This window comes from Myxocyprinus asiaticus, chromosome 7 (assembly GCF_019703515.2).
Source record: "Myxocyprinus asiaticus isolate MX2 ecotype Aquarium Trade chromosome 7, UBuf_Myxa_2, whole genome shotgun sequence".
NCBI lineage: Eukaryota > Metazoa > Chordata > Actinopteri > Cypriniformes > Catostomidae > Myxocyprinus > Myxocyprinus asiaticus.
The window spans coordinates 13,847,992-13,871,005 of NC_059350.1; the positions used below are offsets into that span (position 1 = coordinate 13,847,992).

General features: G+C 35.9%; 2 protein-coding genes across 25 annotated transcripts in view; one reads left to right on the plus strand and one right to left on the minus strand.

Moving 5' to 3' along the window:
- Positions 1 to 12,337, plus strand: part of LOC127443810 (uncharacterized) — a 31,724-nt gene extending 19,387 nt beyond the window's left edge. For 7 of the 24 annotated variants that reach the window (XM_051702732.1, XM_051702723.1, XM_051702727.1 and 4 more), the window contains 19 exons: positions 3,728 to 3,814; positions 6,328 to 6,460; positions 6,582 to 6,631; positions 6,771 to 6,896; positions 7,001 to 7,102; positions 7,228 to 7,365; positions 10,247 to 10,342; positions 10,471 to 10,500; positions 10,602 to 10,622; positions 10,736 to 10,759; positions 10,868 to 10,894; positions 11,129 to 11,155; positions 11,233 to 11,262; positions 11,390 to 11,425; positions 11,552 to 11,587; positions 11,705 to 11,740; positions 11,877 to 11,894; positions 11,995 to 12,059; positions 12,141 to 12,336. In XM_051702732.1, the coding sequence (XP_051558692.1) occupies positions 6,587 to 6,631; positions 6,771 to 6,896; positions 7,001 to 7,102; positions 7,228 to 7,365; positions 10,247 to 10,342; positions 10,471 to 10,500; positions 10,602 to 10,622; positions 10,736 to 10,759; positions 10,868 to 10,894; positions 11,129 to 11,155; positions 11,233 to 11,262; positions 11,390 to 11,425; positions 11,552 to 11,587; positions 11,705 to 11,740; positions 11,877 to 11,894; positions 11,995 to 12,027 (825 nt within the window). In that variant the 5' untranslated portion in view covers positions 3,728 to 3,814; positions 6,328 to 6,460; positions 6,582 to 6,586 and the 3' untranslated portion in view covers positions 12,028 to 12,059; positions 12,141 to 12,336. Of the gene's footprint in view, positions 1 to 3,727; positions 3,815 to 4,345; positions 6,461 to 6,581; positions 6,632 to 6,770; positions 6,897 to 7,000; positions 7,103 to 7,227; positions 7,366 to 10,246; positions 10,343 to 10,470; positions 10,501 to 10,601; positions 10,623 to 10,735; positions 10,760 to 10,867; positions 10,895 to 11,128; positions 11,156 to 11,232; positions 11,263 to 11,389; positions 11,426 to 11,551; positions 11,588 to 11,704; positions 11,741 to 11,876; positions 11,895 to 11,994; positions 12,060 to 12,140 lie in introns of those variants that run through there. The other 17 variants (XM_051702740.1, XM_051702733.1, XM_051702739.1 and 14 more) reach the window with 6 other exon arrangements.
- Positions 12,338 to 12,757: 420 nt separating this feature from the next.
- odam (odontogenic, ameloblast associated) lies at positions 12,758 to 22,698 on the minus strand. The gene is made up of 10 exons (XM_051702748.1): positions 22,640 to 22,698; positions 21,609 to 21,661; positions 15,507 to 15,575; positions 15,378 to 15,422; positions 15,208 to 15,261; positions 14,890 to 15,087; positions 14,181 to 14,306; positions 13,294 to 13,374; positions 13,003 to 13,071; positions 12,758 to 12,834 (listed from the first exon to the last, which is right to left on the minus strand). The coding sequence occupies exons 3-9, from the start codon at positions 15,564 to 15,566 to the stop codon at positions 13,039 to 13,041; spliced, it is 597 nt and encodes a 198-aa protein (XP_051558708.1). The 5' UTR covers positions 15,567 to 15,575; positions 21,609 to 21,661; positions 22,640 to 22,698; the 3' UTR covers positions 12,758 to 12,834; positions 13,003 to 13,038.
- Positions 22,699 to 23,014: the final 316 nt, after the last annotated feature.

Here is a 23,014-nt window from a genome sequence, read left to right on the forward strand (position 1 = left end):
AAAGTTTATTTTTAAAACACCAAAAACAGGAGTATCAAGGCAAATGTGACAATGCATTGAGGTAATCAAACACATCTGCATCTTTAACTAGTGACTCATCTACCACCAGGGGCAGGAGCTGGAGCTGGAGCTGGAGCTGGAGCTGGAGCTGGAGCTGGAGCAGGAGCAGGAGCTGGGGCAGGTGCTGGGGCAGGGGCAGGGGCGGATGCCAGCTGTGCTAAGAGCAACTGCAGGAGGTTGAGGAGGGCATTGTTGTTCAGAGGTGGCTGATTCATGGGTATGTAAGATGGATAGGGACGCTGAAACTGGTATGGGTTGTAGAAGCCTCCAAACCCTCTCTGTAGTAAAACCAATAGCACATAGTAAGACTTCCATTTACAAAAAAAAGTGATTCACATGGCTGTCTGTACTCTTATATGTAATATAAATATATGTGGGTTTAACTTAGTTAATGCAATACACAAACAAAACAAAAGATTAAGACACACTTTTAATTAGGAGTGGGTGTGACCCAAGGAAATTAGTCAGTAATGATTAATTGTTCCGTCTTTATATCTGTAAAGGCTTTCATAAGGAGAATTTGTTACTGAATTCCACATTTAACTGGTCCTATTTCTTGTTGTTAAAAGCCAATGAATTTCTTCCCTGAGTAAGTGGCAAGTCTTCATTATTTTAGCTTTTCAAGGTCTAACCTATTTATACATATCATTCCCTGATTTTTAGCTTGCTAGATTTGCATCATCTGTGTTCTTTATCAATTTTGACAATTGTATTTGCCAGTAGGGCCGTAGCTAGTTGGGTGAATGGTGGTACCGATTCTAGAGGCCAACAGATCCAGGGTGGGCCCCACAAGAAATTCTAAACTATATATTTTTAATAGGAAAGAGGCACAGAGTAATATACAGTCAGGGGCCCAGAATATCTTGCTACGACCCTACTTGCCAGTGTAGTATAAGAAGGAGGTTGATTTCCTTACTGGTTGGAAGTTGCAATACTCCCTTGGCATAATGTTCTCTTCTCCTAGATCTTTTCAGGTTTTGTCATCCAGCAAAAAGTTATTTTCTGCTGCTGTTTCCAGATATTAATTGGCAACTTCTTCTGTGATTCATTCATTAAATATTAATTAATATGGGGAAGCAGTGTGCAGTGTCTATTGTGTTGGAGGGCCAGTGCAGAATTTGTTAAACCTTTTTAAATTTGTTAATAGGCTACTTTGTAACCATGAAAAATTATGCGATTAATCGTGATTACAAAATTAAATCAACTGACAGGACTAGTTTTTATATGTTGTTGAATAATATTTCATAGTTAATCACAAAATGAGTTTTGTGAATTTTGAAAGTGCTGAAATTTTACTATAAATATACATTTTGTCCTGTCAAAATGCATTTATTTCCTTCTTAGAAAAGAAAAGAAAACAATATGTAACAATATAATGCTTTATTTACATTTTCCAAACAAAGCCAAAGATAGAAATGCACTAAAATAGCGCCAATTCAAGTAACATTAAATGTTTTCCAAAGCCTAAGTGGGAGTTTGACTAATTGAAAGAACTAGTCTCCACAAAGGTTCCATATTCATTGCAACAGGCATTAAACTCTCATCCTCCACAATTGTAATCAGCCAGCAGACTGTGGCTATCAGCTTTGTTACAGAAATTATGAAGCCGCATTTATGATTTGCATCGGGACATATACACCAGCCTCAAGCGCCGCTTTGAGCTCCACATGAAAAGCGCTTGCAGACAACAAAAAATTATTCTGTGATTTGGTGATACTTGAGACTTGCCGTGCTTCTGTGGTAATTAAAATGCGCTTTACTTAGGCTGAAAAATTCTTGATTTCTGTCACAAGTTCCATCTAGGATTTGTTTGTACAACAAATAGAGTTAAGAGGTTCTTTCTCCATCACTTTATCATTGACATGGAATCACTGTTGTGTGTGTTTTTGTGGGGTGTGCGTCAGTGTAATGAATCCGGGCAGACATATCACAAATGTTCTGCCCTTCCAACCAGTGTTTATGCTGGTTTATGCTGTATTAACGTAAATGCTTTAATCGCGATTATGAAAAATTAACGTGTTAAACTTTTTTAATTAATTGCATGCGTTAACACGTTAATTTTGACAGCTCTAATAGAATCACAATCAGTTACTTATACAATCCTCTTCCTCTATTTTGCTGTTTACGGCGTCTAGGGCGGTCACAGAGAGACAGGTGTGATTTCTCAGGACACACATTTCCATTATACGTGTCAGAGAGTAGGAACATTTCAAACATGGTATTCCAAAATAATTGCTTACAGCACCTTTATCATCAAAATTTAATTGTTAGAGTAGCACCTATCCAAAGAATTGCAGCTGAAATTATTTATAGGTTTATAATCTGTGAAACACTCTCATTTATTGTTGATGTGGATCATATCAAACTGATGTATGGTGTATATTTACACATTTTTAAATTACTTTAAATGTTTTATTTGGTTGAATTGATAATAGCACACACACACACACACACACACACACTCATAAACACAATGACTGACAAGCTATATCTACATGTTCCAGTGCCTTTAAAAGAAAAATAATAACGTAAAGACAAATATATGATTCATTAATGCAAAGTTTATTTTTAAAACACCAAAAACAGGAGTATGTACACCATATGTGACAATGCATTGAGGTCAAATGCATTGACAATGCATTGAGACCAAACACATCTGCATCTTTAACTAGTGGCTCATCTACCACCAGGGGCAGGAGCTGGAGCAGGAGCAGGGGCAGGAGCTGGAGCAGGAGCAGGGGCAGGTGCTGGAGCAGGAGCGGGGGCAGGTGCTGGGGCAGGAGCAGGGGCAGGGGCAGGGGCAGGGGCAGATGCCAGCTGTGCTAAGAGCAATGGCAAGAGGTTGAGGAGGGCATTGTTGTTTTGAGGTGGCTGGTAGATGGGTATGTAAGATGGATAGGGACGCTGAAACTGGTATGGGTTGTAGAAGCCTCCAAACCCTCTCTGTAGTAAAACCAATAGAACATAGGAGGACTTTAATTTAAAAGGAACCTATTAGTCTACTGTATGTGTGGCAAATATTAAAAATAAAGACAAAACAAATTACATACAAATGATCCCAAATGCACTTAATCACAGTTTACTTCCATAACACATGTTGCAGTAATATTTGCTATGATTTGGATAATATCTGCACTAAGGTAATAAAATAAATTCAAAAAGGATCAATTAATTAAAATGAATTACTCAAATAGTAAGAAATCAAGATATCAAGAGAAAGTGCATGTGCATGTGCAGAGATTCTTAGCATTCAAATGGACCTCTGAGGAACGGCTTGATGAGCGCTTCTCTCGTGGTTCTTCATCTGCCTGTGAAAATAATACATTTGTCATTTTGTTACTTCCTATCTGCATAACATTTCCCATGTTATAAAAAGGTTACAAAACAACTGACATAATGAGCATTAAAATAGAGAATGTAAACATATGGCACTCACTAGCACGGCACAGCAGAGTCCAAAGACACAGGCAATTATAAGGAAAGCCTTCATGGTTCTCAGCAACCTCTGATCTAATAGGTAAAAACTGTAATATGTGATTTAGCATCCCTTAAGCATGACTTGCTTTTGATAAAAGCATTTGCTAAATGCATGAACATAATCGTAAATGTATATAGCTTTGTTTCTTACCTTTATGGCAAATGTATGTAAGAGACTTCTCTGTTTCAGGTATGAACAACAGCACTGGCAAATGCTTTATAAACACATTATCAACATGCAACCAACCAATCAGCAGGAGACATTACACTGTGACAGGTTTGAAAAATGTACTGTTTCCTCAGCATCACTCTGTATTTGGCAAGTTGGACTTTACTCAACAGATGGGAATTAGAAAAGTGATTCATATGGTTGTCTGTACTCTTATGGTATATTAAATGCAAATATACTTGGGTTATGGGTTTACAAAATACACACAAAAAAACAAAGATTAAGGCACACTTTAGGGGTGGATGTGACTGGGATTTTTTACATAATAATAATTAATTATCTTCATTATAGCTGTGAAAGTTTTCACTGAAGGGTTGGGGCAGGGGTTGGAGTCAGCACAGGTGTTGGAGTTGGGTTGGAGCAGGAGTTGGGGCTAGTTGTTGGAGCTGGGCTTGGATTTGGAGTCAGTGTTGGGGCTAGGGGTTGGAGTCGGGGTTGAGGCAGGTGTTGGAGTTGGGTTGGGGCAGAAGTTAGGACAAGGGGTTGGAGTCGGGGTTGGGGCTGGAGTTGGGTTGAGGCAGGAGTTAGGACTTGGGGTTAGAGTCAGGGTTGGGGCAGGGGTTGGAGTTGCGTTTGGGGCAGGAGTTGAAGTTGAACTCGGTGTAGAGGTCTGCACGGGCCTTAAAATGAAACCCAAACCCGACCCGTACCCGAGACCGTGTGGCCCAAACCTACCCTACCCAGCCCAAATGATACTGTCAGTCGCAGACCCGAACCCGAAATTGCTTACAAGCTAATTTCTTCTCTTAGTAAGTACTGTTGCAATAGGCTATATTATATGTAAGCATATAGGCAACATTCGTAACAGTACTGAAACTGTAAACACAGTTATAACAAGGCATAGAGCCCCTTAGTTCACTAGAGCAGAAGGGCAAAAAAGCATTGACTTACCATTTATGCGCTGAAACTTCACCTGATGCAGATCAATCTTGAATAATATGAAACACTGCAACAGTCCCCTCTGTGCAGCCTGAACTTGTTTAGAATGTTGAATCTTTGTGACAATTGCTCTGAAAACAATCTAGATGTGGCACAAAGAATGAAACAGAGCACAGGGGTCTCAACATGCGTTTTTGAAAATTTGAAGTTCTTTTTAACCTGACATGGTGTTTAAAAAATGCCGGTCCTGCGCGAGACACTGAAGAAAAAGTGAGACGTGGTGCAACAGTCAAAGACATTCATCCAGCATATGTTTAAACAACGGGAAAACAGAACAGATGCGCGTAAAAACACATTCAGTGTGAACGGCCCCTAACTTGTCCGTTGGCGTATGTCTGTGAGTGAGAGTGAGTGCGCGAAACAAGTACAGTAAGCCTGATTTTTTTCATTAATTACAAACCCGAACCCAAAGTCCTACTTGAAAAACTGACCCAAACCCAGCCCAAAACCCGTCGGGCCCAGGTCAGGGTGCAGACCTCTAACTCGGTGTTGGGGCTTGGGGTTGGAGTTGGGGCAAGTGTTGGAGTTCAGTTGGGGCTTGAGTTGGGGCTTGAGTTGGGACTAGAGGTCAGAGCTGGGGTTGGAGGTGGAAAAGTCCTTGAAAAATACACTCACTGAGCACTTTATTTGGAACACCTGTACACATACTTACTATTACGATTATCTAATCATGCGATTATCTAATCTGCCAATCATATGACAGCAGTGAAATGCGTTAAATCATGCAGATGTGGGTCAGGAGCTTCAGGTATCAGAATGGGGAAAAAATGTGATATCAGTGATTTCGACTGTGGCATTATTGTTGGTGCCAGACAGGCTGGTTTGAGTATTTCTGTAACTGCTGATCTCCTGGGATTTTCACACACAACAGTCTCTAGAGTTTACTCAGAATGGTGCCAAAAACAAATAAAACATCCAGTAAGTGGCAATTTTGCGGATGGAAACACCTTGTAGATGAGAGAGGTCAACGGAGAATGGCCAGACTGGTTCGAGCAGACAGAAAGGCTACGGTAACTCAGGTAACCACTCTGTACAATTGTAGTGAGCAGAAAAGCATCTCTGAGTGCACAACACATCGAACCTTGAGGCGGATGGGGTACAACAGCAGAAGACCATGTTGGGCACTTATTAGGACCATAGTGTTCCTAATAAAGTGCTGGGTGTACATAATCCAAGGCATCACTAATGAATGCCTAATGGATTTCTATCTTTTATTTTTTCACAGTCTTTCTATGAGTTGTCTGGTTATCTGGTAAATTGTACGGATTACTCAAAACAGTCATTAGTTGGGGTCAAATACCTCAGCTTGACTGCTGTTGCTAAATGCTAGACAGGAGGATCTTAAACATAGGCTTAAGGCAACAAATTAGTTTAGCATTAAGGCAAATCCCTACAGTGCATGACTGCTCTGTGGCTGTCTTTAATCTGTAAAACTGATATTGCAATAGAGAGAGAGAATTGTAAGATCATTTTTGAAGCAAGAATTTTGAGCCTGTTATGAAATAAACATGCTTGTATGGATTAAAATGGGCTATACATTTTGTTTACATGTTATATTTGGACTATCTTATCTAAAATCAGTTTTGTATTAGTATTTTTAGTTGTGACTAACAATCTCTCAGATAATTGATAAGTACTTGGCCAAAACAAAGGAGCTTTAGCAACATTGCTGATTGCTTAACCATCACCTTTTATAAAGAGAGACACCAGACCAAGAAGGCACAGGGACAAACACAGGGGACAAACACTGAAAAGGTATTCTCTTCACTTCTATTGATACATTATCAGAATATATGGTGTACATCAGCATGTAACTATTAACATTTTTAAAATTACATTTCATGCTGAAAATATTAAATTTGTTATTACTTTACAGAAGCAATGTGGTTTGTAATGGCATTATCATGTGCTGTGGTGGCAGCTCAAGTAAGTATAACACAAAAGCCCAAGTAACATAAAGACTGTACCATTTTGCTGAATACTTGCAGTTGGTAATATGGTGTGATTTAAAAAATAAAAAAAGGACTTTCAGCCTTAAATTGGTAACAGGTGACTTCTGTTTTAGCCCAGTGACAGAGATTTCTGGGACGAAGTAAACCCAGTGAATGGCGACAGATATTTCCCAAGGCCAGTGAGTGGAAAACCAATCAGACTGAGATTGGAGCGCAACCATTTTGGAATTCTGACTGTTGTAGGGTTTTGGGGTTTTTTTCACAGTATGCATAACTCTTACATTTGAGATATGTTTTTTTCACCAACTGTTGCTATTTCTGTTGATTTCACTAACTGTTATAGCCAGATCAGATGGACCCATGGAATCCAGATGGACCATCTGCTGAACCAACCCAAGACAGAGTGGGTCTAACATTCCCTGGTCAAAATGGAAGAGAAGACAGGGTGAGACAGCAGCATAATATATTAAAAATCATTAGCAATATTCAAATACCTATAATTCCATACAGTTAAATTAGAAAACATGTGTTAGGTACACATTAGGGTTGTCTTGGCACTTTTTGCTGTAGGGTGAAGAGTTTGAATGGACTAGACCAGGGTCCAGTTTGAACCAGGGTGCATGGAGGAACAGAAAATTGGATAGATGGGGAGGTACTGGTAAACCACAGAAGAGTTTTAGATCGGGTAGGAACAGACCACTTTTCAGAGTAAGTAATGCTCCAGATTTGCTACTTAAGCTAAACTGCTTTATGCAAAGTTTTTATTCTGTTGATATCAAATGAATAATGTTATTTTAAAGAAAACACCCTTTAACACTTGTGAACTCTGTATCAGGGTTGAAATATTTCTTAGTGGCTCATCCTTGGAATACAGACTAATTTTAACATGTCTTAATTCAATGGGTCAATTTACACAAGAATGGCTTAATTAAAGGTAGAGGTTGACCGATAGCAGATTTTTCCGATACCGATAACTAAGTTGGGCGGTACCTGCCGATAACCGATAAATCAACCAATAGTTTTTCAAATTCATACGGAATGAAAAAATAACACTCAAAGTAAAATAGTGCTGAAATTTATTACAAAAATAAACATTTCTGACTGAACAATGAAATAAATATATAAATATTAATATATATGAACTAATATGAAATTTTATAGTCAGCTGATTTTTAAATTAATGTCGTTTCCTTCGTCCACAAGAGGGCACAATAAATATATAAACCATTCAGCACCGTTATATTATTGCATAGAACATTCCTATCCTGGCTGATAAAAAAGAGCATTTAATTTTCAACTAATGTGAATAAAATAAATAAATGAAAAGTTTTAGTTGGTCCATATTTTCAAATGTTAAGTCAAAAGTAAAATGAGGGGGGGAAACGCTTCAATAGACAGTTCACATGGTGTTACACTTGCACTGATTCCTACTGCTCCAGACTGAAGCTTCATAATAACAGCAAAATACCATATTGTTTTTTATTCAGTACAGTTGTATATAGGGTAGCAAAATTCCCAGATAGCAGTGGTATTCGGCTGAGCTCAGTGGTGAATTGGCTCAGACTATGAGCTCAGGCCAGGGGCTGTTCAAACAGATGGAACACAACAGACTGGAACCGAACGCAATGATCTCGAGACAACACACATTTCAAAGTTGAACATCTTTCCTGACAAAGCATTTAAACAACTCATTGCTTAATCTGAGAAATGCTTATAAGAGAGAAAGATGCTTTCAGACCTCCACCAGCTGTAAGGGGCTGTTCACACCGAACGCTTTTGCAACCATTCATTTGTTTTTCCTATGTAAACGCACATTAGATGAACGTCTTTGTTTCCCTTTGTTTTTGTTTATTCAGCGTCTCGCGCAGGAGCGCTGTTTTTTAGATGATGTGTCTAATTAAAAATAACTTTTAAAGCATCTTGAGACACCTGCTTTCTGTTAAACTGTATTTATTGTGCTGTGTCTAGCCTTTTTTTAGCACAATAATGTGATCAATCTGAAGTCATCATATTACAGTGAGGATAAATAAACAGAATTGAAATCAGATGTGTTTCTGATTTGTTTGTACGTTTCTCTCAGCTGCATGAAGATATTAATTTGCTTTCTCACATTACTAGCTTTAAATATGCAACTTAGCTGGCTAACGAATGCATAAATGTGACCAACTGGATATTCCAGCTGGTCACATTTATGCATTTGTTAGCCAGCTAAATTTAAATTATGCAAATATATATGGTAATAGATGGTAACAATACATGACATTTAAACATTTAGATAGGACTTGCGTGTATTTTTGTCACATTGTCCTAACCGCTTGAGGTTAGCTTTAATGTTAGCGTCCTCTCAGCCTTGTCGGCAAACATACTGCTGTTCTCTACTAATGCAGCATCTAGTCAACAAATTAATTACTTTATAATGATATGACAACATGTACTGTAGTGTACTGTATACATACCTTTTCGTTGTTGATGTTTTAAACCCGCATCTGAAGTGTTCCGCTCAATGCAGAGTGTAGTCTCATGTGTCAAAACAAACACCACAAGGCATCAGTGAAGAAATAGTTTTTATTTCGCATCTAGAGGCAGTTCTCATACTGTATAACGACATCGGACCCTTCCCAGCCGCTCCAGCACCGGACGCAATGGAGAAAAACCAGTGAAAAATCAGTGTGGATTTTTACCGATAACCGATAGTTACAGAAATCTGTTGTCAGTGCCGATTAATCGGCAAAACCGATATATCGATCGACCTCTAATTAAAGGAATAGTTCACCCAAAAATGAAAACTCTCTCATCATTTACTCACCCTCATGCCATTGCAGATGGGTATGACTTTCTTTCTTCTGCAGAACACAAATAAAGATTTTTAGAAGAATATCTCCGCTTTGTAAATCCATACAGTAAATGGTGACCAAAACTTAGAAGCTCCAAAAACCACATAAAGTCAGCATTAAATTAATTTTCTGAAGCGATCTAATCTATTTTTGGTGAGAACAAACCAAAAAGTAAAAAAAATTTCAATGTATATATTGCTATTGCAGTCTCTAGGCATGATCATGATTTCAAGCTCGATTGCACTTCCTAGTGCTTGACATGCGCAGAACGCTAGATGGCGCAAGGAAGTGTAACTGAGAGACCGCCAAGGAGACTGCTGTTAAGATCTATAGTGAAAAATTAGTTACGTTTCCACCTGATTTCAACTAAAACTGATTGGATCGCTTAAGACGACATGGGTTAATCCACTGGAGTCTTATGGATTACTTTTATGCTGCCTTGATGTGCTTTTTGGAGCTTCAAAGTTTTGGTCACCATTCACTTGCATTGTGTGGACCTAGAGAGCTGAGCTATTCTTCTAAAAATCTTTATTTGTGTTCTGCAGAATAAAGAAAGTCATACACATCTGGGATGGCATGAGGGTGAGAAAATGATGAGCTAATTTTCATTTTGGGTGAACTATTTCTTTAACAATTTACCAAACATTTGTTCTGCTCATTTTTCATGAATAAGACCAATTGTGAGCACCAATTTCTCAACCCAGTGTCTGCAGTATTGTTACAAACTCCTGATTGTTAATGTTAAATCCCTTCAGCCTGACAGGATGCCACTGCACCCCTCTCAAGCTCCAGTAGGTAGCGGTAATCAAATGGATCAAATGTTTGGAAGACCTCTAAATTCCAACATGATGGTAAGTCTGTACCCTAATAATATAGTGTGTTCCTTCAAAAATTAATTCAAGGGAGAAAACAAGGGGTTATTTAAGATTGTTTTTGCTTTTATATGGATTATGAGTTACCTTTTTTTGTAATGTTCTAGGACAACAGGCAGTTCCTACCAGTCTTCAGGGTAAGATGTTGATAACCTATTTAAAGATAATCATAAACTGATACACAGCTGTAGTGACTAATATGTGCATAATATTTTATTTCCCTTGGTTGAACATCTAGGCTGAGAATGTGACTGTTCAGGTGAGTGAAACTCTTCTTTTTTTATTTTGAGATGCAATGTTATGCTGTGGCTAAATTACTTTCCAAACAATGTTTAAAACATGCTAAAACACTTTTTTTTTTTCCTTTAACAGAATGCTAGTCTTGCTCTAAAAGAGGTAATACCACTAAATATGGAAATTTTTATGTGTACTTTAACTTCACATATTTCAGAAAATATAATATAATCGATACATATTCAGAATTCTGTTTTGCATTTGCTTCAGGGAGAAAATATTTTCCTTCTACCAAAAGTGAGTCATTGTACATTCATTTTTATACAATTTAGGTTAGGGCTTTTAAATAATTTAACTTTTTAACAATTTTTTTATATAATTTATGTTGTTTTTTTGTTTTTGTTTTTTTTACTTGAGAGCATAGTACATGTGGGCAAGGAGTTATGAGATTGTGTGTATATAACCATTTTAATATAAAAAGAACAAGATACATTTAAGATATTAAACCAAAAATAATCTGCTTCATTCCAGGTAAGAGGGCAGATGCAGCCATCAAAGGTAGAAAAGTATTTTCTTATGTGAAAATAATATGCTTCATGTTTAGTCCATTTACACCATTTATCACTATTTTACAGGGTGGAGTACATAGGCCTCAGGAAATGGGGGTATTCAAAGTCATTTTGATTTTATGCTCGACTAAGCCTTAAACTTAAACATAACAATGCACAATTGAGACAAGTTCTAAATAATGTATTTTTTTGTGTAATTCTTTCTTTCTTTTTTCATTTTCAGTATGGTCAGAGTGGTTACTCTCTGTATGGCCCTCAGGTAACAGACCTTGGCACTATTATGAAAATTCATCATTTTTTAAATGAATAAAAAGATAAGGTTTAAAAGTAAATGTGCAAAAGTTTACAAATCCAACTCTGTAAAAGTCCTTTCTATATTTCACAGCCTTACGTGAAGCTCATCTACAACCCTACTGCAACTGTAAGTTTAAAAATATGCTGTACCAACACACGTTTGTACACAGTTTTTCTGTGGATCACACTGGATATCCTGCCACTTTAGGTTGTGTAAAAGAGTACATTTGTTTAATTCCAACAGCAAAAAATCTCATTTGAGTATGGCATTACCCAGCTTGTAAGTAAACATGAAGTGTTTCTTATATGTTGTAAATATATAACCAGTGGTTGGAATTATTTGTCATCTTACAATATCTTTATATTGCTTCAATATCTTTTTTATTTATTTTTCTATGTCATGATTGTCTTTATAGCTTCCCTCTTTCATGGAGGTCAGTGTTTTGGTCCTCGAGTTGAAATATATAAATATGCATTTTATATGCTCATACTTTATTAATTCATACAACATTGCTTTTGGCTGTTACTCTCCAGGCGGAGTCTGAACGTAATTATGAGTCAAAGTAGGCTGAGAGCAACCATATACAATAATCTCTCTGGTAGGACAGATTGCCACTGCATAATAATCATAATCATAACTTCACTTTGGCTTGAACTAACCTTCTTTTCTTTTTCCACAGGTGATAGAACATCTAACTATTATTATATCCAGCATTACACTGAAATGTATAGATGTATAGATATATAGATTTTATTTTCTTGCTCAGTAATGCTTGTTATGTTTGTTTGCACACAGTGCTTGCTTTTATCATTTACTCGATAATCTGTTATTATGTCATTAAAAGTTTTAGCATCAACACGGCAGCATTGATCATTTTTTAAATTTCTCTGTCGTGGTGTACTGTATATCCCTGATTTTATGCTTGATATATAGAAATCCCAGAGGTTCCAAACATAAGTTCAACAGATTGTTCTACTCCTGTCATTTATATGTTAAGTTAGGATACAAAAGATGCTTCTTCCCTCACTTCGGTGACAAATCATCTGGAATCCCTTTACCTCCACTGTTATTTCTTAACACCTATATAATTTATTATTAAAAAATTCTATATGAATTAATATTTCTTTAGTAAGATAATCCTATCTCTCCATTATGGACAGCATGCCAGATCTGTTTACCTTAATACACTCTAGGAAGATGTAATCCAGTGAACTCATGGATTCATTTTAAACGAGAGAGAATAAGCAAATAAAATAAAATAAAATAAAAAAATAAAATCTAAGCCAAGTTATTGAGAGCCAGTTATTTATTTGGTGATATTTGAATGTGTTGAACAAAAGTATCTCCTGGAAGGGGTCTCCTTGGTGGCATATCTGAAAAATCAACACATTTTCATATATTTATTTGAGCAGAAAAGGGTTAGGGTTACTGTAGGTTAGGGTGAGGCCTGAGAAAAATATGTAAGAAATAGGTAAGGAAAAAATAGGTAAGAAATCCCATCATAAATTACCTTTATGAAAGACACCAGAAACATAATTTACCTTAATTCTGTTAACAATGAAAATCTTCTAAGAACCCTATGGCTCAAACAATGGGATGCCAAGATGCCCCTGTCATTGAGAATGGATTGGTTATTAAACAAACTCAGTTTTTGAATCACATTCTTCAGCAATTATTCTACGCAACAATGTTTTGGTCATGTTTGTCTTTAGGTTTACTTTCTATAATAACAGCAAAAATCTTTAATACCGATAAGATTAAAAAAAGAAACAACTTGAATAAACAGTAAAATCTTCAGAAATGAACAGATTTCAGGTTTACACTTGCATTACCTCTCCAATTCCAGGACCAGGACGATCACCACGGTAATCTGGAGCAGATGTTACACTCGAGTCCGCTGCTTTTCCATTGTTCTGAAAAATGTGAGGAAAAAAGCCTCAATATCTAAGAAGAAACATTTTCATTCATCAACTCCAGCTAGAATATTGTTGGAGATTGGACACATGACACTTATTTGGAATGGTGCATTTTGTAGAGGTAAACTACATTCACTGAGCACTTTAATAGGTCCTATTTAACACTATGGTCCTAATAAAGTGCCTGACGTGGTCTTCTGCTGTTGTTGCCCATCCACTTCAAGGTTCGACGTGTTGTGCATTCTGGGATGCTATTCTGCTCACTACAATTGTACAGAGTGGTTATCTGAGTTACCAAAGCCTTTCTGTCAGCTTGAACCAGTCTGGCCATTCTCTGTTGACCTCTCTCATCATCAAGGCATTTCCGTTTGCAGAACTGCCACTCAGTGGATGTTTTTTGTTTTTGGCACCATTTTATGTCAACTCTAAAGATTGTTATGCGTGAAAATCCCAGGAGATCAGCAGTTACAGAAATACTCAAACCAGCCGGTCTGGCACCAACAATCATACCAAGGTCGAAAACACTGAGATCACATTTTTTTCCCCAATCTAATGGTTGATGTGAAAATTAACTGAATCTCCTGGCCCGTATCTGTATGATTTTATGCAATGCACTGCTGCCACATTTTTGGCTGATTAGATAATCACATAAATAAGTAGGTGTACAGGTGTTCCTAATAAAGTGCTCAGTGAGCTGCACTGAAACTCATTCATCACCACTAATTTCACTCATTACTTAGGACCGTAAGAACCACATTTAGGGGTTCTCATAGAGGAAAGAGTTATCTGAGGTGTCACAGTACCTGGAATGGTTGTATTGGTTGCTTGTTAGCCTGGTCTTGAACATTTGAGCCAGGGTTCTGGTTTGTTGGCAGTCTTACAGGGTTGTTCCTCAGAGGAAATAGATTAGACAGGAAGTATGGAAAAATCTATACAGAAATACAATCAGACTTTTTTTCAGGTCATTATTGGGGGCCTGGGTAGCTCAGTGGTAAAAGACACTGGCTACCACCCCTGGAGTTCACTAGTTTGCTAGTTCGAATCCCTCAGATTGAGTGATTCCAGCGATTCCAGCCAGTGAGTGATTCCAGCCAGGTCTCCTAAGCAACCAAATTGGCCCGGTTGCTAGGGTGGATAGAGTCACATGGGGTAACCTCCTCATGGTCGCTATAATGTGTTCGTTCTTAGTGGGGCGCGTGGTGAGTTGAGTGCAGATGCCACGGTGGATGGCGTGAAGCCTCCACACGCGCCATGTCTCCGTGGCAAAGCGCTCAACAAGCCACGTGATAAGATGCGCGGGTTGATGGTCTCAGAATCGGAGGCAACTGGGATTCATCCTCCACCACCCAGATTGAGGTGAATCACTATGTAACCACGAGGACTTAAAAGCACACTGGGAATTGGGCATTTGCAAATTGAAAAAGTGGGTGAAAAAAAAAAAAAAAGATCATTATTGTGAGAATGTTTTTCAAATGACATCAAATATTGTAATTGTCTGGAGTGTACATGTACCTGGGCAGGATTCTGAGCCGGTATGGCACTATTGGGACCAAGGCGCGGTACAGGCTGCTCCTGCCGTAATGGGGGCATCTGGGCTGGGTTCAGTTGGTTTATTTGAGGGGGAAAGAAGGGTCCTGGCAGTTGAGGGTTAAAGTTCAGCACCTGTGGGGGCTGCTGCTGAATCAGGAAAGGGGAAAGAAATTGTGTACCCTATAGAGAAAGAAAGCAAACAGAACAAATTACAACATTCAAATGAGCACTTTTATAATCAATCAGCAAAGAGTTAAAGGTGTTTCCCGCAAAAAACGTTGTGAAGGGAAGCTGAAATACCTGTGCTTGTCCCAAACCGACACCTGCCAGAGTGAGTGCGTTGAGACCCAAAATCTACAAGAAGTAGTTAAGTGTTGCTTTGTAGATAATTTTCAATATGCATAACAGAAAACAAAAATCCAATGTAATATAATTTATTTAAATTGAGAAGAAATTAAAAGGAAAAATACCTCATTACTGTTACTTGTAATTATTCCAATCTGTGGCTGGTAAACCTGAGAAATGCAAGCAGATTACTACAGGTTCAAACTTAAAACATAAGCAATCTATCATTTATTTATAAATAGATGGACACTTACAGGGACACAAGTGCAAACGCTGAGAAGTCCGGCCAAGGAAAGAATGGCCTGAAACTTCATTTTGGAAAGCTGTGGATGAAAAATCGGTAAGGATAAATAAATTCTACTTAAAAAGAGAAAGACAGAATTCTTTGAGATTACTGTACGTTTTTAGACAGATATTATCCACGTGCTGAATGACAGGATCCGTACTTGATATCAAAATATAGTAATGATAATAAAATCAATAAATGCACAATATCAGAGTAAATTAAAGTACATTCATGACAGAGCAGAAGTGCAAACTATTATCGAGCTATCCTCACAACTTTGCTTTTAAACTGAGGCTTGTCCTCTTATAATGTCAGGTTGCTGTAGTTGTGACACACACTGTGCATACACTACACAAATTACCCATACAACGTCATACATACACATATATCATTATGGTCAAACACCTTAAAACCTGAGGTTCTTATTGTGTTTCTTATTCATTTTTTCTCTGTTTAAGTATGTGCAAGTGTGTGTATTTCGTTACATATTTTTGTGGAGTGATGAGTGATGTGATGTTTTTCTGTCCTGATGCCACTCTGATGTAACGCAATGTTTAACAACCACAGTTTTGATCCAAAATAATATGTATAATAGTTATGTTAAATTTTTGGGTAACAGTTCATTATAACTTTGATTATTACGTCATAAAAACATGGTTAACCAAATGCTTAACAGATCAATATTTGATGTACTTTTACATATCTAAATCAAAGTTTCATGATATTTTCATTATATTTAAGTACATAACTAATAACTAACACTATAAAGTGTAAAAGGTTTTTTTTTTTTTTTTTTGGTCAACGGCCTGAGATCAGGAATGAGGTTTGTCACAGACTAATGAGCAGCCTGAATGGAGAGCAGTTTGCTCTGTGAGGTAAAGAGACAAATTATGGTCTGGCTTAGAATGTAAAACAAGACAAACAGATTGGATCACTGTATTTGGAAAAAATGATGATAATTATAAGCAAATGTGTAATCACGACTATTAAGGGATTTTATGTCAGAGTGGCTGAATTTTCCAGACCAAAGAATCAGACTGAAGTGGTTTAAATGTTTTTACACTGATTTAATTACCATTCTCCTTAAAATATTAAAGGAATATTCCGGGTTCAATACAAGTAAAGCTCAATCAGCAGCATTTGTGGCAAAATGTTGATTACCATAAAAAAAAAATAAAAAAATCATGTAGACTCAACCGTCCTTTTCATTAAAAAAATGCAACAATCGAGGTTACAGTGAGGTACTTACAATGGAAGTGAATGGGGCCAATTTCTGGAGGGTTTAAAGCAGTGGCGTAGCCAAGGGTGGGGCGGGGTGGACCTGGGCCCACTCAAATTAGACCCAGGCCCACCCAGAATATTAGAGATTTTTTTTTACTTCAAATATATACAGTATTTATAAGTAGTTAAAAAATGCATACATTCTGCTTTCTGAAAGTGTGAAAGAACTGTTTGAATGTGCCGCCTTTCAATTTTCCTGGAAAAGTTGGAGGGGAAAAAACTGGCCTATCCATTTTTGTTGGGGCCCACCCAAAAGTAATTTCCTGGCTACTCCCTTGGTTTAAAGACAGAAATGTGAAGCTTATAATTTTATAAAAGCACTAAAATTAATTCTATTAAAACTTTTGTATTATTTGAGCTTTAAAGTTATTTAAATAATTGTTTTTACAGTCGATTTAGGGTTTTAGGGTTTGTTGACATTACACTGTCATGACAAGGAAGTTGTAAAATTGGATATAACTTTACACAGCAAAGGTTAGTAAGTGGTTTCATCACACTAAAATAATGTTTTTAAGCATAGCGTTTATGTCTCGTGGCTATACTTTTGAAATTGTGAGTATTTTGATGTTTACGGATTGGCCCCCAGTAACTTCCATTGTAAGTGCCTCACTGTAACCCAGATTTTTGCTTTTTTTAAAGAAAAGGAGGGACGAGTCAAATATTATTTTTTTGTGGTAATCAGTATTATGCCACAAATGATATCGATTGAGCTTAACTTGTATTGAACCCGGAATATTCCTTTAATGCAGTGACCACAAGAGTTTTATTACCAGTAGATGTCACTATAACACAATAACATGTCATACAACATTCAAAAAGACTATTGATGACCATGATATAGGGTGCTTCTCAAACAGGCTGCAGTCTAGTAAGGCTGTGTCTTTCCTTGACCATTCCATCTGAGGCTGTAAGCTAGACTCCTCCTCAGCACTCAGTGCTAGAATGAGACAGTCTAGTAAGTGTGCATGGCGAACCATGAACCATGTGATATTTTACTTTGTTTAGAAAACCCATATACTTCAGAAAACGAGAAATATGTCCTTAATCCCTTAATTATTTTAGCTAAATGTTTTATTCACAAAGCTAAAGACACTCAAAAAGTATTTACTTTATAGTATATTTTCCAACACTGATCTTAAAATTTATATTTTAACCCTTTCAAATATGAAAAAACGAAACCCTAGACTATAAAACTTTTCAAATTAATCTGACTGCCCTTTTATTGTTTTATTATTTGTGATTTGTATCTTCTAATTTGTTGCATTGTCTAAACTACTTGCATTTTTAAATTTTTCTACATATTGTCATTGCTGCAAATGCGAATAAAAACTGGAAGAGAGAGAGAAAAAGGAAGCTGCGTCATAAAGGTTTCCACCTCCGAGGTCAAGCAACTCGTTTTCAGCACTTTTTAAAAAAATAATTTGGGACATGTGCAAAGGACTGTGGGTGATTGAAGGCCACCAAGGATACACCCGATGTATCCTCCAAAATATGTCAAAGAAGGCTGCGAAACGAGGCTGCCTTCAAAGTGTCCTCACAATTGTGACGGCCTTCGACGGTGCTTGATGACGTGGCAGCCGAGATATCCAGCCTTTAGGAGGCTGCAGTTTTCCGATTGAGAAGAACTCATAATCACATGGCTAATGGAACAAAATGAATGACTAATTAATCACCAATTAATTACATTTAATATGTGTAAATGTTGAAGTGACTGTTGGTTGATTTGGTTCTTAAAGGAAGTTCTTAAAGGGATAGTTCACCCAAAAATGAAAATTCTCTCATCATTTACTCACCCTCATGCCATCCAATATGTGTATATCTTTCTTTCTTCTGCTGAACACAATGATTTTTAGAAGAATATCTCAGCTGTAGGTCCATACAATGCAAGGAAATTGTTGCCAAAATTCTGAAGTTCCAAAAAGCAGATTAAGGCAGTATAAATGTAATCCATAAGACTCCAGTAGTTAAATTCATGTGTTCGGAAGTAATTTGATAGGTGTGGGTGAGAAACAGATCAATCAACATTTAAGTCCTTTTTTGTGATCAATCCCCACTCTCAATTTCACATTCTTCTTTTGTTTTGGCAATTTGCATTCTTTGTGCATATCGCCACCTACTGGGCAGGGAGGAGAATAGTAATAAAGGATTTAAATATTGATCTGTTTCTCACCCATACCTATCATATCACTTCTGAAGTCACGGATTTAACCACTGGAGTTTTATGGATTACTTTTATGCTGCATTTGTGTGCTTTTTGGAGCGTCAACATTTTGGTACCCATTTACTTACATTGTAAGAACCTACAGAGCTGAAATATTCTTCTATAAATCTTTGTTTGTGTTCAGCAGAAGTAAGTAAGTCAAACACATCTGAGATGGCATGAGGATTACTAAATGATGAGAGAATTTTAATTTTTGGGTGAACTATCCCTTTAAAGGAAGCAAAAAATAAAAATGCATTGCCCTTTATTGCTGAGAACAGACATCTTGTCAATAGAAACAATGAAATCTAAGCAGTTCAGATCACTGAAGACAACAGTGGGTCTTTTAATTCTTTTGTTCATTTAAATGTATGTAAAATGTCCTATACTTAAGTCTACAGTATGAAACACATCTTTTGGTAAGATTGCTCTTAAAAGGATTTGACTTGACAGAATTAAATACCAAAAAAATGCAATAAAACAAATAATAAACAAATAGAAAAATGCATTAGTGTATATGTGCATATGTAGGGTACAACTGGGCTACACCTTAAGGAAAATTAGCTTAAAATGTATCAAGATCAAGAAATATATATATATATATATATATATATATATCTTTCTTTTTATTGAATATTGATGGAGTTACATAATTTGTGTGAAAAGAAATGATAATGGAAGGTTGTTTTGTTTAAAATTCAGTATATATAAAAAATTTAAAAAAAAATTAAAAAAAGTGGTGAGGGAGCCTTTTACCCCCTAGTGATTTCGTGAAGATATAGGGACAATAGTGATAGGGCAAAATTTTTCAACAAATGCAAATAATTTTGAGACTGCAACATGCTATTTTGAGTAACAAATTAAGATAATGCTTACTCAAATTTACTACTTTAGAAAAGGGTGCACAATTTCCTTTTAATTTCAAACACATTTGGCATTTTATAACATCTCAAGTATTCTATAAACAAATTAATTTCCATTATAATATGATCAGTCAATGTGAGCCCACTTTGAATATTTTTCAGAACAAATCTATTCGCCCCACTTAAGAAAAACATTGTGTTTTATAGGGCCCTTTAGCACCTGTAACAGGGGGGCTTTTTACCCCAGATGCTATCCGTTGTTGGACTTATTGGACAGTTATTGAAAAACTTTTGATTTAATGGCCTTGAACAAAACTGACAAATGAAAATGACAAAAAATTATTAAGTCTAAAAATGAATGTGATAATTTCAGTGATCTCCATTATCTACATACATTTGCATCATTTTAAAAAATATTAAAACTAACATCACATTGCCTCAAAATCAACACAAAATTTAGACACAACACGCAAAGATCTCATGGATCAGGAATATTTTGCAGTGTATAGTAACAAACAGGTGTTTAGGAAAGTGCTGTGGTAGTTTTTGTTGCTATTTAGTGTTATGGGAGAAAATAAAACTCTGGGTAGTTCTATTGGTGTTAGGTTGCTATAGTTGTGACATAAACCATGTGTACGCTACTCAGATTGCCTATACTACGTCATATATCACTATGATCAAACACCCCCAAACCTGAGCAGAGTAGTCACTGATTTATTTTCAGTGTTTAAGTGTGTTTGATGACACATTTTGTGGACTGACACTTTTTTGTCCTCATTCTGTTGTAACACAAGCTTTCCCGAAGCAACCGCAATTACAACATTTCTTTTAGTTTGAACCTTAATAATAATTGATATGATTTACTTTAAATAGAAGTATTTTGGTTCATTGCCTGAAATCAGGACTGAGGTTTGTCACAGACTAATAAGCAGTCTGAATGGAAAGCAGTTTGCTCTTGGTAAAGAGACAAATTATGGCCTGACTTGGAATGGAAAAACATTCATGGCAGATTGAATCGTTTTTAAAACAGTCATAATTATGATAATAATAAGTTATTGTGAAGCCACTACTACTACTCAGTGATTATATTTCTTAGTGGCTGAATTTTCCAGACAGAAGATTTGGCTGGTGTGGTCTGTGAAATTTATTTTAACAGCTTTTTTACCATTCCTTGTACAATGTAATATAATAATCAAACTATCAAAATTTTACAACCAGGGTAAAAAAAAAATAAAATGAAATGTGACAATATTGACAGTTATGACTAACTAGTGACATTTTTTTATATAAATGTTAACAACTTTGTCAGTATAAATAAAGAAAAGCACTGTACAATTAGAATGGTTTAGAATTGGAAGAAGACACATAAAATAGGCCATTTTAATCTATTTTGGTTATCGGTAATGATTCTTTAATTTTCTAAATTAAATAGTTTAAAAAAAAACAGCCTTTTATTGCTGAAAAGAGAAGAACTCGTCAAAGTATCTGTCAATAGAAAAAAAGAAACTCAAATCAGTTCAAAATATTATCAACAAGTGATGGTTTTTCTGTCCATTGAAATTTATGTTAAATATCTGGGCAAGAATAATGTATTCAGCTGACCTCAGCTATTTACCCAATAGGATTTCCAGACACAGTAGGGTTGACCTGAGTTGGCATCTGTAGTTTGCAGATTATAAACACTCATTATATTTCAGAAAGATTCAAAATTGTTTCTTCTAATCACCTGGGTGACTGAGACAGGTGCTCTTGCAGTGGTTCTTCTGTGGAGGGATCGCTCTAAACAATTGATTGAACACAAAACGTTCATAACAAAGATGACAAGAATTTTGCCATTAGAATCCTGCATAAAAACACACTCAAAACTCATTTTAATCTCAATTCCATAACAATAAATCCATCAAAATGAATTTTGTAATATTTAACCAACTAATATATTAGTTGTTTTTTTTTTTAACAAAATTAAATTAATAAAACTTAAAATGTTATATATATATATATATATATATATATATATATATATATATATATATATATATAGAATATATAGAAATGGATATAACATTTTAAATTTTAATTTAATTTTGTTAAAAATTGCATAATTGAATTTGATGGAATTTTGTTATGAAATTGAAATGCATAAATCTTTAAAAAAAAAAAAAAATAGGTTAACGTATTTTTGAGTGCACTGTTAAACAATGAAATCATAGTGACACTGAAATAAAATGAATTTACGGTTTGCAGTTTGAAAGTATTCAGTTAAAAGCAAAATATTTTATCACCAACTGACAGATCAGGAATAAGCACAGAATTAATGATAACCAACACTCAAAAAAACTTAAATATTTTAACATTTACACATTTCAATTTCATAACAAAATTCCATCTAACTGAATTGAATAATCTTTAATTAAATAAAAAATAAAAATAAATATTTTAAGTTTTATTAATTTTGTTCAACATTACACAATTCAAATTGATGGAATAAATCTTAAAAATAGACTAAAATATTTTTTAGTGAATTAGCAATTAGCCATAGTCATGACCATATAATAAAAATAACTCAGGGTTTGAAGCTTGGCGATAATGGATATGAATATTAAATCATTGAATTTGAACATGATGGATGTTCTATCATATCAAAATCATATAAACTGGAAGATTTTAAGTAATCCATCCAAGTAATCCTTTAATCCATATTATTACATTGAATTCATTTTAACTACTTAAACCGTGTCAAATTTTCCAAGCACATACCTGTCCTCAGCCTCCAGACCAGCAGTGATTTGCTCTGTCCTGTGGGTCTTCAAAGCCCTTTATTGAGCCGGGTGATCTAGTTTAGCCAATTACAGTTTAACACTAATCCATTTGTTTATCAGGGGGTATTGGGAAACTTTATTTGGGTTAACTGCCGTTATGCTTTAGTTATTTAATCATTTTGAGGTCTGCTACAGGGATTCCTTTTGGCAAAAGGTATAATTTTTTTTTAAGGATTTTGGACTTTAAGTGACTAAAGTACACAGATTTAAAGGAAACTTAAGTCCATGACATCATCGTGTTCACTATATCCAGCAGGTATGGTCAATGTTACATGATAGCAGAGCTGTGGTCTGAGCTGTGGTTTGCTCTTGA

Bases quoted from the DNA above. Each gene is read 5' to 3' on its own strand.
- odam (XM_051702748.1), bottom strand. From the start codon at position 15,566: ATGAAGTTTCAGGCCATTCTTTCCTTGGCCGGACTTCTCAGCGTTTGC. The intron at 15,423-15,506 runs GTAAGTGTCCAT...TGCATTTCTCAG, and splicing joins GCGTTTGCACTTGTGTCCCT to GTTTACCAGCCACAGATTGG. The intron at 15,088-15,207 runs GTATTTCAGCTT...CTTTCTCTATAG, and splicing joins TCGGTTTGGGACAAGCACAG to GGTACACAATTTCTTTCCCC.